The sequence below is a fragment of the Chelonoidis abingdonii genome, chromosome 8 (genome assembly GCF_003597395.2).
Source record: "Chelonoidis abingdonii isolate Lonesome George chromosome 8, CheloAbing_2.0, whole genome shotgun sequence".
NCBI lineage: Eukaryota > Metazoa > Chordata > Testudines > Testudinidae > Chelonoidis > Chelonoidis abingdonii.
In genome coordinates, this window is record NC_133776.1 from 84,441,007 (window position 1) to 84,458,993 (window position 17,987).

The following is a 17,987-nucleotide window of genomic DNA, read 5'->3' on the forward strand; positions in this document are numbered from 1 at the left end:
TATTAGAAAAGATTTTTAAAGAATTATCTTTTAAAAATTCAAGACATACTACTTAAAAGGTTGGTCTATACAAACTGGACATCTTTGAAACTGGACAGTTACAAAATAGTCAAGTGGGCGGTGTCCCTTTAAAAAGAGTTGAAAAATAAACAAGTAATTTGTGAAGTTCAAAATATAAAGGTTTAATAAATGTATTTACCAGTATATGTTATCCCCCTTAAAACTATATAAATAAGTGCTTTAGACAAAAGTCCTCATTTTAAAAGAGCCGAGGCAAAATCCTTTTGGCAACTTCTAAATTGCAAGTATAGTTACCTATACAGATTTAAAAAAAAAAATTTCTAGAAGCACAAGCAATTTCAACACCATTGTGCTGTGGTGGAATTGTTCTAGGAGAGTGGGAATGGGGATAGGATACATAAAAGATCTGTGAAAAAGGAAGCACTAGAACTAGCAGCAAGGTGGGGTTGCCTGGATGGTCAGCCCTTCATTTGAATGCAAATGTAATTATGAAGCAGGCAGTTACCCTGACGTCAGACTAGATCTTGGTAAACCATTACCACCAGCACCTGGTAAAAACAGTTGTTGATAATACAGGATGAGGTAGAAGATTCCAGGTATAATATCATTTATTAAGATCAGGAATACAATTAAAAAAAAAGTGAAAGAAAATAGGATGTCTTAACAAGGTTCTTTCACTAGTTGCAACCATCATGTACGTGAGTTATCTTTTGGATAAAGAAACCAGCATGTATCCGGGATCCGTAAGGTGCAACAACAACCTACCAGTGCAAAATTTTGTCTCGACTCCATCCTATTCAGATTACATGGGATATCATCATGTGCCAAGTATGGACAACCATGGACAGTCTATGGGAGCTTGGGGATCTCACTATGGCACGCAAAGGGAAGACTGGAATACTTATGGCCCAGGACCCTCCAGCGTAGTTACTGCTGCACAAATCAATGGCTCGTCTCCTGGGCAGATCTCGTATAGCTCTGCTGATTACAATTCCCTGCATCCTGCTGGATCTGGAGTTTTACCTCCTGTAGATACTATTAACACAGAGCAAATCTCTCCCAACAGTCAAAGGCACAGCTCTTATGAATGGATGAGAAAAACGCAATCTACCAGCTCAGGTAAGTGATCTTTCAACCCTCTAAAACATTTTCTATTATCTTGCATTGGTCTCATTTATAAAGAGTCTTAATTGGATCTCATACATAACTGGATTGCTCATTATATTTAATATAACGCTTTATAACTACAGTTTGAACTAAATTCGTACTAGTTTCACTTTTCTCTTATAAATGTTTAATAATGTTGTTTGTGTGGAATGGCTGCTGTGTTCTACCTTAGATATGGCTGCATTTCACAAACTATAAAGTGCTCTTTGCACATACAGTCTGTAATGCACTTTAAGATCCTTTCAAATGAAAGGTATTGTAGACAAAATAGTATTAATGTTACATGCAGGAAACAGTATTCATAACAAAAATTATTTATCTAAAAGAAAAACTATTTAATAAGTTTTATGAGAAAGTGTTAAATGTACTTACTTTTAATAGTTATATTTGCAAAAATACTATGTTACTATCTTGCTAGCTATTCAGCAATAAATGTTTCGACATCTTCAGTTTGGCTTTATTCTTTCAACAATTCTTTAAAAGAGAATTCAGTTCAGGCCTCTCAAACTATGATGATTAAAATATTTTCTCTTGGTGTTCATATATTTTTTATTTCACCTACTGTATTTATCAATTGGGTAGATACATTCCCTGGCAAGCGATCAGCCTCAATTATGATTTTATTGACAGTATAAATTTTACTGGAGACATGACAGGTCCCAATGAAAGGGAGAGCTTCTCATTTCGGTTTAGTTTTCTTTTTAGTTGTCTTTAAAAGCATCTCCTTGTTCAGCAAGATTTTGTTATGTGTTACAGTTAGACATTTAAAAACTTCCCTTGTTCAAACTGTCAGAGCTTGATGTGCTTGATTTTGTGACAAACTGCATGCCAGAAGAACCTTTCTGTGTAGATCAGCTGGATGTAGATTATGTGTAGCAAGGCCTGTCAGTTGCTAAATCTATTGTTAAGGTTAAAAATAGTAAGTGTGTGTTACACATCATCAAAGAAAATGGCCTAAGGAAAGAAGGGCAGTTACAACTGGAACAATCTTAAAGGGTAGATAAATTCAGTTACAGATGGCTACTAATCACTCAAGAATGAGGTTAGTTTTGCAATTGTTTTTCAGCCAAAATGTCCATGTTTATATTTCATTTTATTAAAAAATAAAAAATAAAACTAAGCCAGTCTTCAGATATCACAGAGTGTCCATTTGGAGCCTGTACATGTCCATACGTACATGGCTCCTCAAAACCAGGCATATTAATAGGGCCTGGTTTTCCCCTCACATTCTCTTGTGCAAATCAACAGTTCATTCGTGTAAAACTGATGTAAGAGTTGGATGAGACTCAAAAGGGCTGTTGTGACTGAATTAAAGGACAATGGGACAAAATTCATCCTTGATGTAATTCCACTGAACTCTAATTGGACTAGTATGTTTAAGGAATAAAATAGATACAAAAAATCAGGAAGCCTAGTTTCACACAGTACTTAAAAGTTTACCAACATCGGAAGCCACTAATAGGCCCAGACCTTGTAAAGACTTATACACAGGCTTAAATTAGTGCACTGAAGCCCTAATTCAGCCAAGCATTTAAGCAGATGCATAAGGCCATCCTTATTCAGCAAAGTACCTAACACATGCTTTGTGAACAGAAATGGATTGTTGAATTGAGGCCTGTGAATAGACTCAATTTAAGGGACAGTTAAGCTGGTACGTTTTTGCCTGATCAGGGCTTTAGTTTCCCAGGGCCCAATCTTTTGAGGTGTTCAGCACCTTCAGCTCTCCCATTTGACTTCAATAGTTTGAGTTTACTCAGAACCCCACAGGATCAGGTCCAAAAATGTCTTAATCTTGTGAAAAATAAATTCCATTTGGGAAAATAAAATATATCATGTGAGATGTATATAACACAGTCAAAGCAAGATTCCAGAGAGCTTGATTTTAAAAAAAAGAAAAAAAGAAAGAAAATATTGAGTGTAAAAGGTAGTTAATGTTATTAGTGCCACACGTCACTAGTAATAGTCCAAATGTAAATGCAGTTTTAACAATTTGCTAAAATGTCTCTACATTAAAAAAAAAATGAAACACAAAAAAGATAAAATTAAATAAGGATAATATATGCTAACTGCTCAATGCTTTCTCTAGAAGATATTGCAATAAGAATAACTTAAAACATTCTCTCTCCAATAGAATTAAAGAAATCTAAGATGGAAAAAAACTGTCGGGTCATCGTATCCACCTTCTACCAGGGTAGAACTGCTCCCTCATATGTACTAACTAGAGCTCTGTCCAGTCTAATTTTACATGACTCTAGGAATAAGATTTCTATCACTATTCTTGCAAGACTACTTCATTGTTAGGAAACTAGATCTGAAATATGGCCCTGATTCTACAAAGATTTCATATGTACTTAATTTTACTCATTGTGAATAGTCTGATATAGCTCAAATTTATATAAGCATATGTAAGTCTTTGCATGATTTGGGCCAAAATGTATTAAATTAAATGCGGGAACTTTCCTAAATGCAGTGCTGAAGATAGCAGCAGAGATTACAAAAATAATGTTGAAGTCTTTTCTCATACTTAATGCATTAAATTTTGACAATATATTTTGTACAGTACATCAAAAATACTATATTTTGCTGGATAGATTTTAAATTCAGTTGCATCCAAAGCAAAACCATTAAAAGTGATAACTCAGCAAACCAATTCTCAGGAAGAAAATGCTGTAATAAAAAAAGAATATTATGATTTGATATTTTCCAATATAATGGACTCTTTGAAATTTAATGATTTATAATTTTTTGTATAAACAATTACATATTATATAGTCCTCTAAAACTGTATTTTCAAAGAAAATGCTAAATTCCATTCTTCAAAAACTCCAGTGCAATTATGCTGGGTTTTTAAAAATAAGAAACACATTATGCAACAAGAATTTTTTAAAAATGCAAATCAAATCAAGCTGGATGCCTTTCAAGACAGGGTGCCACAAGTAGAAAGGAGCGCATCCCTATTTCCCCAAGATTTGATCCTGTTCTCATTGGAGTCAAAAACAAAATCCCCATTGATTTTAATGGTGTAGGATCAGACCGTAAATCCAATTCATTTTTAAACCAATTCAAGTAATGCTATAAAATGATACTCAGTATTTCCTTCTCTTGTATCATATTCTGCGAGGGGTGGAAGGGAAATGGAGGGAGGAAGGAAAACACATTTGTATAGAGGTTCAGAGAATGTATTTCAAACTGCCTAAGAAGTGCATGTGGGAATTGTAAGGGGAGCAATCTGGCAAACCACACTCACAAAGATATCAGCATGGAGTTCAGTGGGACTATTAAGAGTAAAGATTATTCATGCATGGCTTGCAGAAACAGGCCTTGGACATGTTTTCTGTTGCGATATATTACACACATTTTATATACATGTGTTTGTTTAGATAGACCACGATATACAATTAGCTCAGATGTCATCATAATAAAAATCTGTTGGAAAATGAAATAGGAAAGAAGCCATGAGGAAAAGGGCCAGGTCCCAGTTCGAATGTTAATTTATTTAACTTTGTAATCTAGTTGTGACATCTATTTTTTCCCTGGGCTACATTGTCTTGGGTTTTGAGGCCTATCTGTCATATTGAGGCAACAGACCCTTTTAACACTTCTCTCTGCTTTGATATGCAGCCTTGTCTCTTCCTTCTCCCTCTTTTCTTCAGGAGTTATATTGCCGGAAAGGGTGATGATTTTCACAGCAAATAAAGAGGCCTTCTCCTAGCTTTATTGTCTTCAGAAGAAATACTCTCTGAATTTTATGGCCAAGCGGAATGGGATAAACTGTTCCCTCTATGATACCCCCTCGAATCTTGGTTATATTTACTGATTATGGAAAAGCTAGAATAACCCTGTTGAAACTCTTGTTCTCACAAGTTAGATTAATGGCTTAAAATGTAATTGGAACATAATATTTAGACTACTGTTAACAGAACACTCATCACTTAAGGCAAATATTTCAAAGCCAGGACTTTAGCCATCCTCAGAAAAGCAAAATATGGGTTGAAATATTCAACAAATAACATCACCAATAAATATAACTTTCAGTGATAGAAACATTTCCTATTTAAAGTAATATTGGTTTAGGAAATTGCCCTAAATTGTGTAGCTTCAGACTTCAGATAAACCACCAGGTACAAATCAGCTGTGCTGTAGTCTACAAATTAAAAAGTCATGAGCAAAAGAAATATTCCTTCATCTAGTTCTGTCCCTTTCTTTTTTTCCTGAGATGAAAGAGAGTCTGACATTTGTTTAGGGCTTGTAAATTCCAAACCAATTGGCTGTGTTTCTGAATGTGAAAGAGGTTCTTGATAAGATCTTCTTGTAGCTCTTTTGTGTGGCGTGTGCTTCATCTTAACACCTCAATGGAGTTTAGGGAACCACTTTAAAGGAGTCTTTGTCCTACAGTTTGTCCCAAAAAAAACTCACATCAAAAACAACTTGGGAAGATCAGAAGGATTTTACAAAAAAACAAAACAAAAACAAAACACCACACCACACACCAAACACACCACCCTTCCCAATCAACTTTGGAAAGTGCTAAAGAGAACAAATACAGTACAGAATGACCTCTCTGTATTAACTAATCTTACCAACAGAAAATGTTCAAATATGAAAACTTAACTTCCAAACACCAAGTAATAGTCATGGTAATATTATTAATCCAGCATATTTATGAGCATCTTCTGTCTGATTTTGTTCTGGAATGGAGTGACATTGAGATCGTTTTTGTATACTAATGTTAGGGCCTGGTCCAATTCCAAAAGCAATTTAAGGCACTCTGTACCCCATAATATTAAGCTGAAGAGGCATTCCATACACTGCAAACCTGGGCCTTTATTTTGCAGGTAATTCTAATTAAATGTTATTGAATTGGTATTTGTGTCCTAGAACTGAACAAGGTCATCGATAAACATTTTTACTATCTGTGTTTTAGTAGAACATTTCTTTAATTCTATGTTTGGAAGAGATGTGAAATCAGTATCTTTATTTCTTATGATACCTTGGTTGTACATCTCAACCAGACATGGAATTAGAGCATGTTTCTAAAAAAAACAAATGGTGGCTGAATTTTAGTGCTGGGGAGGTTACTCCTGTGATGTATATGTATGCATATGCACACACAAAGACCACAGGCTCAACGCACCTGGCAGCGAAACAGAGGAACCTCTGGGGAAGAAGATAGCAAACATCAACAATTTATACACTCACATCACATAATTTGTATAAAGTGCATTAGAATCCTCTCAGAAGAAAGGTGGCATAGGATATTTACTTTGAAAAACAATTTTGATTGCAGATTCTTTTACATGTATTAGTAACAAAAAGTAATTAGGGAAAATTATTAAGAAATGAATCCCTAGAGCAATAATGGAAGAGAAAGTGTTAGTAAAAGCATAAATATAAGGCGATCTGGATTCTGCTTTACAGCTGTGCTATAGTCACACTGTGTGACTCTGGGTAAGTCACTTAACTTCTCTGCACCTCAGTTTCCAAGTCTGTAACAGAGAAAATAATCCCATATGGGTAATGTGAGGCTGAATTCATTAATGTCTATAAAATTCTTTGAGATCCTCAGATGGAAGATGCCATAGTCAAAGTATTAAAATACATGTTTTTCTTAAACAGGTAAAACAAGAACAAAAGAAAAGTACCGAGTTGTTTACACAGATCACCAGAGACTAGAATTAGAGAAGGAGTTTCATTGCAACAGATATATTACAATAAGGAGGAAGTCTGAACTTGCAGCAAACCTGGGACTATCTGAGAGACAGGTAAACAGAGCAAATACAAGATTTTCTATATATTTCATATTTACAGGCTAGATCCTATTAACGGTAATATCAGAGATGATAAGCCAATTAATTCAGTGCTGATGTTCTATAAGTATCATAGAACCAAGACACAGTTGATTGGTTGCGGCAATGTAGTTGCCATGGCTATAGGAGCTATTGATTATGCTAAATACAAATAAATAACAGCCAATTTAACATAAAAACCTGCAGTCATATGTATTTAATCTGGTTACTATGTGGGCAAAGTTTGAATAACTGAACATAAGAAATTAACCTCAAACTACAGGCATGGAAAAGCACTCTCTTACTTTCTTACACACCAGCTAACAACACATACACAGCTGAAATTTTAAAAAGACCCAGCTTAACATAACATAGTATTGTTTTAGTTCTGTCCGTAATAACTATGGCATTCTCCATTTTGCTTCATTCTTGCAGTCGCAACAAAATGGTGACCCAGAAGAGATCTACAGCATCATGCTCAGTTCAGCTATCAGCAGCCAGAATGAAAATGGAGAATGCAAATAGCAATAAATCATAATGTCTATATATTTTTTGTCTTTGATTTATTAATATTATTTTTATGGGCCATATCTGCCTTTGATCTATGTGAATACAGTGCCTGGACTGAGGGTCTTTTATACCCCTGGATAGTCAGCAGTTTTTTCACCACTGCTTTACATTCCACAGGTAGCGAACAACATTTGTCCCTGTGCATAGGGACAAATTCTTATCCCTATGCATAGCTCAGGGCCCTGTTTCAGAAAACCACTCAGGCCAGGAGTGGCTCCAGGCACCAGCGCAGCAAGTGCGTGCCTGGAATGGCAAGCCAGGGGGGCGTGGCATGAGGGCGGTAGTCAGGGAGCCTTCGGTGATGTTTCTGTGGGAGGTCCCCCAGTCCTGCGGTTTCGGCAGCAATTCAGTGGCGGATATGCTGAAGGCATGGGACCAGCAGATCACCCGCAGAACCGCTGCCGAATCCGCATGGCTGGTGGACGTCTCGCAGAAACACTGCCGAAGGCCGCCTGACTGCCGTGCTTGGGGCCGCAAAAAGCATAAGAGCCGCCCCTGACTCAAGCACACACCTAAATCTCTCTCTAACATTAAGCATATGATTAAATGCTGTCCTGAATATGGATGTTTCCCTGCAATGGGGCCAAAGTATGCAGACACTGTTCAGGGGAAATCTATAGGGATTTAGGGTGGTGAATTCCCCCCAGAAATCACTAGATTGGATACAGCACCTGTGGTGTGTGGGAGATATAAACTAGCGTATGGAGTCCCAGAATCCCACCCCTCCTTGCACAACAGAACCTCACCGGTTCTGCTGATGTCAGTAGGAGGAGACAGGATTTGGTAATATTGAAAAAACTATCACCTCTTCAATATTTCAGTGACGAGAGTGCCTCTTCCCTGCCCGGGCAGATCTAGAGATTTTTCTTTTTAGTTCTCTTCTGAGTAAACATATTCAGCTCTTTAGAATGGTCTCCTTCCTTAGTTGCCTCCTCTTCCTCCACATGCAGGCTAAGGCTAAGAGAAAACATGAAGTAGAGTGAGATCACTAGAGAAAAAAAGGGGTAATGATGCATAGATGTTCAATTTTAAAACCAGGTGTTGGATTTTGAGGAATACACAGTGTAAACCAGCCTACCTACATTACACTAAGGAGATTTCTGAAGTAATCAGTGCCACTGCCTAGACCCAGCAATTAGTTCTCTATTATGTTCAGTTACTTTTCTCCTGTATAAAGGAGCCCTGTTTGTGAATGGCAAACTGTGCTTTTTATTAATGTGGCCTTTAATTTTATTGCTAGTAAACTTCTGGCAAAATTTGTAATTATCTGCCAACATTTCTAAAACACACATCACATACATATCTAAATGCTGCTTGTCTCTTTGATTCAGTTTCTCCACTTCTGTATATAATGGTGATAATGTGAGTGACTTCCTTTGTAAAGCGTTTTGAGATCTACCAATGAAAAACATTATATGAGCTGGTGTTATCATCATCAATATCTATAAAGGAAGAGAAATGGTAGAATGCATAAGGAATGTCATGGAAAATATTGAAATTATTATAATGCCACTATATCAATGTTACATGCTTACATGCAATACAGTGTTCAGCTCTGGTCACCTGACCTATCTAAAGGAATGTAGCAAAAACACAGGAGGCTCTGAAATGAATCAGTGGGGACATAAGAGCATTATTCAAGATAACAAATGATATGGTGAAGGTAGGCTGGAGATTCCTATTTATCCCTTCTCATAATACAAGTTTGTGGTGATACACAATTACATTGAAAAGGCAGCAGATTTGAAACTGATAAAAGTAAAAAAATTTTATATGCATCATTAGACTGCGGAACTCACTGCCACTAGATATCATTGAAGTCAAGAGCAGAGCAAGATTAAAAAAAAACATGAACATCCACCATTATGTTAAATAGTTTTGGAGGGTTTTTTTAAGTGTGGAAGCTAATAATCTCTCAAGCTTCAGGACATAAATCAACCTCTAATTAACAGAATAGAAAGAAACTTTTCATATGGGAATATTCCATAACTGCACCTTCCTCAAAAACGTCTACTGCTGGCCACTGTCAGAGAAAAGATGGTGGAGTAGAGGGACCTCTGGTCTTTTCCAATAAGGTAATTCCTATGTTGCTGTAGTTCTAATTAAAACACAAAAATATCTATAACATGGGCAGACATTAGAAAGTAATAAAGTTTCTATTAGCTATAATATGTTTGCATACTAAACATAGCTTTGTCACTCCTTAAAGCTAATTTTTCCTTTTCTGTTGCTAATGTTATTGTACACCGCTCTAACTACTTATAAGAATTAAACATACATTGTTTATAACATTTCAGGTGAAAATCTGGTTTCAGAATCGCCGAGCCAAGGAGAGGAAAATGATCAAGAAGAAAATCTCTCAGTTTGATGGCAGTGGGGGCTCAGTTCAGAGTGACTCAGGTTCAGTCAGCCCAGCTGAGATGTCTAACTCTCTGTTCCCGCCACCACATGCAATAAATGGATTACAGCCCATTGAGATACAGCAGGTCATAGTCTCAGAATGAACAGGAGAAAGTGAAAAGGATGCATCTTTTTTCTCCCCTTGAAATGTCAATTTTGTAAAGGACAATTCTCATTCAACTTGTTTCAGATTGCTAGCTGTCTTGCACAGGAACTAGGACTGTTTTCAAAATTTTATAATCATTGCAGCTATCTCAGGGAACCCTTGCTGCTAAAATTCATCACTCAGAAAACTTTTGAGTAGGAGATAATTTTTCTTCAGATACTGACAGAGTGAAACAACTGAAAACTCAGGTGAACATAGTTCTAGTCTGTTTATATATTGCTGAAAAATTGTTGCTGAATTGATTATAATGGATTAATATACAGGGCCCGTGCTTCCATTTAGGCGACCGGCACCAGGATTTGCGGGGGCAGCAATTCGGTAGCGGGGGGTCCTTCCGCGCTCTGGGTAAGCGGCAGCAATTCTGTGGCAGGTCCTTCACTCGCTCCGGGACCCATCACCGAAGTGCCCCAAAGACTAGGAGCGCGGAAGGACCCCCCGCCGCCAGCCGCAGAATTGCCACCAATGACTGGGAGTGCAGAAGGACTCTCGCCTAGGGCGCCAAAAACCCTGGCACCGCTCCTGCTAATATACCAGGAAATGTATGATACTGGGTGTATTTGTGCATTACTTTTTAAAAATACAACTAGAGTAAATTGTAGCTGTTTACAAAATGTTCAGATTTAGACTATCAAATGCCACCTTTTAAAAAAAAGACAATAAAAGAAATGTTTTAACACAAGAAATAATATTCTGTTCTATATAGGATTTTATTTTACATGCTCATAATCATAGTCTTTTAGCATCCATTTATACAGTGTTATGTTATAATCTTGGCAACAACTGAATGGCAGTATAAACAATATTAAGGACAATATAAACAATATATTGCATCTAGCTAAATAAAAAGTATCATCTTTGTCCTACATAACTGTACACAGTACATTCAAGTTTTCTGAATACAACAGAATTTCAAATTTGTAGCATTATACAGCAAACCTGCCAAGAGCTGTTCAATGCTAAAAACTTTAGCAATTTGTCAGCTATACAGACTCACAGTATATATGAAGTGGTTCAAAAGATATAAACATTGTTCACTTTTCAGTGACTGTATATATTATTGTTTAAGAATGGGAAGGAAGTCTAACATTATCATGAAGTTGTTCAGTAATACTGTAACAAATTCTGTTTATCTAATGACATAAAAAGCTTAGAGTCAAATATCAGCCTTCAGCTAGCAGCAGGTACTACCCACTGATTTTAAATAAAATGTGTGTGTTGGTCCATGGGCAGAAGGTAGCCCTTACAATTAATTTGGGATGACAGGTAGAATACCAGCAAAAGTGCCAGAGTACAGTGTGTAATCACTGGCAGCAGTCTTGCATTTACAAGCAACTCCATAACCTTACTGATATGGAAACAAAAATATTTTACTAAAGAACTATCATTCTGTTTCAGTCTTCAAACAGATAATTGGAAACAAGGACAAGAAAAAAGGAACACAAAGAGTAAGGAGAATATCAGCAGTTGTTCTCTGAAAGACTTTCACATGTCCCAAACATATTCATTACTTCAACAGGGTTGAATTATTTTTCTCAGAACTAAAGGATCAAATTCTCCCTTCATTACAGTCAAGCAGGATTAATAATAAGTGTACCTGGGAGCAGAAGACTGGTACATCATTTTTAATGCCAAGTAATGCTAACTAAATAAATGATTCTTTATCTGGTTCTAAAATGAAATCACTGCTTGCTTTCACTGCTTTCCCGATTCATTTAAAGATGTCCCACCATAACTGCTATAAAATGGTTACCAAGATTCTAGCATAATATTCAATATTATTACTACTACTGCTTTTTTATTTTTTGGGTAGAAGGAAATGTCTGTGGTTAGATTTTAAAGGCAGAAAATCTGTAACCTAATGGATCAATAACCCATTCTGAGTGATTTCTCCAAGTTACTTCCCAGAACAGTGCTTCTCAAAGCCAGCCCGCCGCTTATTCAGGGAAAGCCCCTGGCGGTCCGGGCCGGTTTGTTTACCTGCCGCGTCCGTAGGTTCGGCCAATCGCAGCTCCCACTGGCCGCGGTTTGCCGCTCCAGACCAATGAGAGATGTGGGAAGGGCGGATGCAGCAGGTAAACAAACCGGCCTGGCCTGCCAGGGACTTTCCTTGAACAAGTGGCAGCCCGACTTTGAGAAGCACTGTCCTAGAATATGCTATTCATATGGAATTAAATTCCCACAGTTTATTGCAAACAAACTGCAAACAATAAATCTTTTGTGTACATGTAGGAATCAATCATTGCAGCTTCCCTAAAGTGAGAACAAAGTCAGATTACTAATGGTGTACGGACAGTCAAAAAGTGTTCAGTGGTATTATTGGAGGCCTATTAGTATGGACACTTTGGAGGACAGTTAATCATATCTATTAACACAAATATGTTTAAAGTAGTATGCCGTGGTTTATGCCAGAAGAAACATATCTGCCAACAGAAGACTCGGCCCATACATATGCTAATCTGCATTGTTCATTCAAAGAAGACACGTATACATCTATTCTGGTGAACGATTTGAGGGAATAGTTTCCTCAGTTTGACCAGTTTTCTTGCATATATTGTCCCTTTGTAGACATAAGGACCATGTGATGGCTGCCTAAAATATGGGATGAATGAAGGAGGCATAGAAAGTCATTCTCCTCACCCCAGCACTTCGATTCTGAAGGTAGCTGTAATGTTTTACAAATGCAAGAGGGAACATGTCTGGAGCAGGGCAACTGCCTTACTATACCAATTGCCCCCACACCAGCAAACATCAGGAGGTCAATTCTCACAGAAGGGCAGGCTACAGCTTTTCTGAAGGTCTCAATCACTGGCAAGCAAGCTCACCCTGACACCCCAGTGGTGTCACAATTATTCCTTCTCCTACTCTATGTAGGCTTAAATCCATCCAGCCACAGCTACTCAGACAGTTCACCTCCCCCTTCCCCACAAGTGCTCCTCTGGCCTTGAAGGCTTAATTGAGACATAAATGTAACTTGTTAAATAGTGTGAGATTTTGCAAGTGGCTACAAGCACATGATAAAATGCGTATTTTTCTAGTACTTTAAGAAACTGCTGCCCTTCTTAGGCCATGTCTACTACAGGGACGGGACTATAGTGATGCTGTAGCCATGCCAGCACAATCCCATAGCACAGATGCCATCTACAGCAATGTTGGAGGGTTCTTCCATCACCACAAGAACACTACCTCTCCAAACTACAACAGCCAGGAGCATTCTTCAGTCAAACTAGCTGCTAGTCACTCCAGGGTATGGATTTTTCGCACTTCTGAGCACCATAGCTATGTCAACCTACATTTTAAGTGCAGACCAGGCTTCAGTGAGTAATGTTATTCTGGCTAATTAATTGTAGGTATCAAGCAATGCTTGCTAAGTAATTAGCTTTTTATAACTTCTAGATTAGGGAAGCGTTGAAAAAAATCCCATCAAAATGCTACTGTCTGTAGCACTCTAGAGATGGATTTTAAAAAAATATAAATAAACAAGCAAATAATATTTTCTCTTCTGGTTCTCATCTAATGTATCAGTAGGAAGATTTTAGCTGAACTGTAAAAAGATTAACAAATAACAGTAAAATTTAGAACTGAAATAGTAGTTTATATTTTCAGAGCAGCGTATAAATGTTAACTCATCAATCCTCACCATACATGTGAGAAGTTGGCAAGTATATTCCCATTTTACAGCTGAGGAAAATGGAACAAAGATTAACTGGTTTGCCCCAAAGCCACTCAGATAGTCTGTATAAGAGCTGGGATTCGAATTCAGGCATTCCTCGCTCCCAGGCCCATTCTATTGCCCTGCTGCCTTCAAAGCAAGAAGCAGGAATGGCATGAAAAAAGTTTTTGGAAACATATTACAAGTTATTCACCGAATGGATGCACACAGGAATTTTTGCTATCTAAACAGGCTCTCTTCCCAACAAGTTTATTGTACAAACTGAAATCAAACCTTCATCTAGCTATTTATCTGGTTCAATTCCAAGATCATTCATAATAGCTAACATGCTGCAGTTCCACACAAGCTGCAGTTTGCCCACTAGCCTTTCTGAGAGACCAGGCTGCCAGGAAGCAGGGGTGTTCACAAGGGATGGGGGCAAGAAGGAAAGCCCCCCCCTCCAATATTCATCTAAAAATATGTGTTTCTGCTCCAGCCCCAGCCCCTGCTACCCCTCAGCTCCGGCAGCTGATCATTGTTCACTGCCCCAGCCCCAGCCGCTGCTCCAGCCCTGGCCGCTGACCCAGCCCCCAGCCACTGCTCCAATGTGCCCCTCCAAAAGCAGTCAAATTTAAATTCCTGGGAACACCCCTGCCAGAAAGTGTCATGGTAGGAGAAAGGGAGCAACAGAACTGCTGAAAGCACAAGATTATACTTCAGAACAGCCATTGTTTGTATAAGGATCTCCTCTAAAATGGGATTTGATTTTAGATGTGGATGTGCTAAGACGTGTAACACATGAAAGTCTGTGAATGGAACAGGAAGAGAATGGAGCATGTATTTAAACCCCAAGAGGACATTTTAAGTAGATTCATTTTTTTCTATGAAAAATGTTGATGGAACAAAAAAAATAATTCTTTGAAATTTTTCTATGATTTTTGTGCATTTTCATTAAAAAAAATAAAATGTTTTGGTTTCCGGCAAATAAAAACTGAAAATTTTCAACTGACCAAGCAGAATTTTTCAGTTAAATAAAAAAAAGTTTTTTCTAATGAAAACCCCGAAAATTTAATCAAAAATGGTCATTTACTGTGGAAATTCCCATTTTGACAAAATAGACAATTTCCATCAAAAATGCTTGTGACTGAAAATTTTCAACCAGCTCGGTTTTAAAGGACTTAAAAACATATTACTAAAGATTTTGGGCTTGAACATCCAATTTGGCACTGGACTCGGGTGCCTCTAAGCCTACGTCATCTTTTCCACCAATTCTGGTCCCAGACCACAGTACAGTTTAGAACTGCTCTACACTGTAGAGGACAGTTACAGTAGAGGACACTTACAGTAGGACAGAATAGCCCTGGCCACATCTCCTGCCTGCCACTCTCAACCAGTCCTCTATGTCAGAAACCAGGACAGGAGGTCAGCACAGAGCCATTACACACCAGCTCTATGACAGCCCCTACAATGGGGCCCTGCAGGGCCATTGAAAGTCTTCATTATATCCCCTTAATGCTGCTGGAGCAGAGCAAAGTGGCTGCTTCATAAGGCACAATCTGGCCATTAATATTTAATGTTTATGCCCATGACATCCCAGGGTGAGAATACAAAGTGAAGGATAAAAATAACATTTCCCAATATTTATCTTGTCTCCTTTGAAGACTTCTCCACTGATCTTAATTAGACTCTCCCTTAGCACGATAAGGCAATTTAAACAATAGTAACTCAAACATGATCTTTCTCACTCAGGGGTATAGTTTCCAACCTCTCACACTTCTTGTCTTTTACACTTCATATAAATATAAAATGACTAGATTGCAAATCAAAGTTTAAATACAGCTATTTGCTTGGTATTATTGGGCCGCAACCAGTAAAATGCTTTAAAACTATACAGATTATAAATAAAAACTTCTGCATCTCACACTTGCTAAATTTCAGCAGCTAGCAAATCCTACTTCTTTGAATCATCTTTATTCTTAGGTGGATGCTGCAGCTCAGCCAATGGTTTGCCAACAACTGCCTTTCTCAGGCCCACTTTCTATAAATACTTAATCAAGAACCAGTGTTTTTGCCATTGAATTAATATGAAAGCAATGTGCAATGAAGTACTCAACTATTTGGATTCATGAATACAATCCTAAATACTGATCTGTTAAAAAAAACCCCACTATTTAAAAACAGACTAGTAGTGATTGGAAAGAACCACATCTGAAAACTTCCCAACTTCTAGAGAAAAGTGCAGAATTCAAACCCGCACTTTGTCACTAATTGCTATGTGTAGAACAGGTCAAATCAAAGCCCTGGATCAGAATACTTCAGAATTTTTCAGGGTCAGATATGGAGCCTGATTTTGCAACTTGGACCCAACTCTGGATTATAAACTAATGGTCATTACCGGAGAGCACAGAACTAAATATTCCTGCACAGAGCAAGTTATTTCCTGGCCTTAAACAGTTTTAAATGCCACAGAAAAGTAATTTAGTTCAGCCTCCATCCCTCTCACATCACCCATGCACTTGAATCCAGCAAATTGGCCTGTTCAAAGATGCCTAGTAATTTACATATGTTAACTAGTCCTGTAAAAAGTGCTTAGGGTATCTCAAAGAGATGTTGGATGTAGATAAGCAGGAATAAATTTCCATCAAACACAAAAACCAAGCAGTGAACATAGGACTCACATAAATGTACGAATGGAAAGGACTTGAGGTCATCTCTAGTCCATCATCCCATACTGAGGCAGGATAAAGGAAGGAAAAAAGGTACACACAAGATTGCTAGTGGGATGCATTATGAAAAAGAGACCCACAATACCATGAAAGTCAGCTGAATCTTTGTGTAATGTTTTCAGTCGATATAATATCTTTAATTTCCAGACAAAGAAATGTTGGGTAATATTAATGCATCCTTTTGGGACTGTTTCTAAAAAGATCACTTTAAGCCTCAGATATTTGACAGATAGCATCAAAATGGATGATTATTGGGAATTTTAATACTTCTAGGAGATGCCCTTTCAAAAAACATAACTGAGGGGCAAATTTTGATCCCTTTACACATGTTTAGTAGCACCACTAGACCCATTAACTTCAATGGGAGTATTTGCAGATTAACCTCAGCAGAAGAATCATAACCTGTTCATGAATGATTATGAAAGAGAACAGTGTAGTCTAATGGCTGAGCAGATCCCTGATTCTGACACCAGCTTCTGCCAAAACTTTCAGCAAGTCACTTAGATCCAATCCACAAAGGTTTTTAGGTGCCTAAACCCCAGATTTAGGCACCTAAATCCCAGGCTCCACTGTGATCCACAGAATTCCTGCCAAATACTGAAGGTACCTAAACTGATCCAGCATCTAAGTTTTCAGGGTAAAACTTCCCTAGGTGCCTATGTTTCTGCCTCTGGGCATACATACTGCTCCCTAACTCTAACCACATTCAGTCATACCTGCCACCTAAACCCCAGAACAAGCCACAAACTGGGGGGAAAATCGGTGTTTGCACATAGCTCACATGCTGGATCTGATCCAGAAGGCATCCTGAGGCTGCCTCCTGGATCAGCTCCCATTAAATAGCTGGCTAAAGACAGAGAAGGTGGTGGTGCTGTTCACTTTGTAACTTTCAGCCCACTGGTTAGATCACACATTTGTGATATGGAAGACTCAGGTTCAATTCTCACCCCCCCTCCACACACACCTGTATGGGAGAAAGGAATTTAACAGGTGAAAATCATAGAAATGTAGGGCTAGAAGGGACCTCAAGAGATCACCTAGTCTAGACACCTGCACTGAGGCAGGACCAAGTAAACCTAGACCATCCCTAACAGGTGTTTGTCTAACCTATTCTTGAAAACTTACAATGATGGAGATGCCACAACCTCCTTTAGCAGCCTTTTCCTGAACTTAAATACCCTTATAGTTTTCCCCATATCTACCAAAATCTCCCTTGCTGTAGATTAAGCCCATTACTTCTTGTCCTATCTTCAGGGGGCATGGAGAACAATTGATCACCATCCTCTTTATAACAATCCTTACATTTCAAGACTGTTATTAGATCCCCCCTCAGTCTTTTTTTTTTTTTCCCCCAAGACTAACATGGCCAGTTTTTTTAACCTTTCCTCAGAGGTCAGGTTTCATAAACCTTTTATCATTTTTGTAGCTATCCTCTCGACTTTGTCCAAATTTTTCCTAAAGTGTGGCACCCAGAACTGGACACAATACTCCGGATGAGGCTT

The 17,987-nt window shown here is 38.0% G+C and overlaps 1 protein-coding gene across 1 annotated transcript; it reads left to right on the forward strand.

Moving 5' to 3' along the window:
* The first annotated feature begins 684 nt into the window (after positions 1 to 684).
* CDX4 (caudal type homeobox 4) lies at positions 685 to 10,048 on the forward strand. The gene is made up of 3 exons (XM_032771813.1): positions 685 to 1,140; positions 6,805 to 6,950; positions 9,842 to 10,048. Exons 1-3 carry the CDS (start codon positions 714 to 716, stop codon positions 10,046 to 10,048), a joined length of 780 nt encoding a protein of 259 aa, XP_032627704.1. The 5' UTR covers positions 685 to 713.
* The last annotated feature ends 7,939 nt before the right edge of the window (positions 10,049 to 17,987 follow it).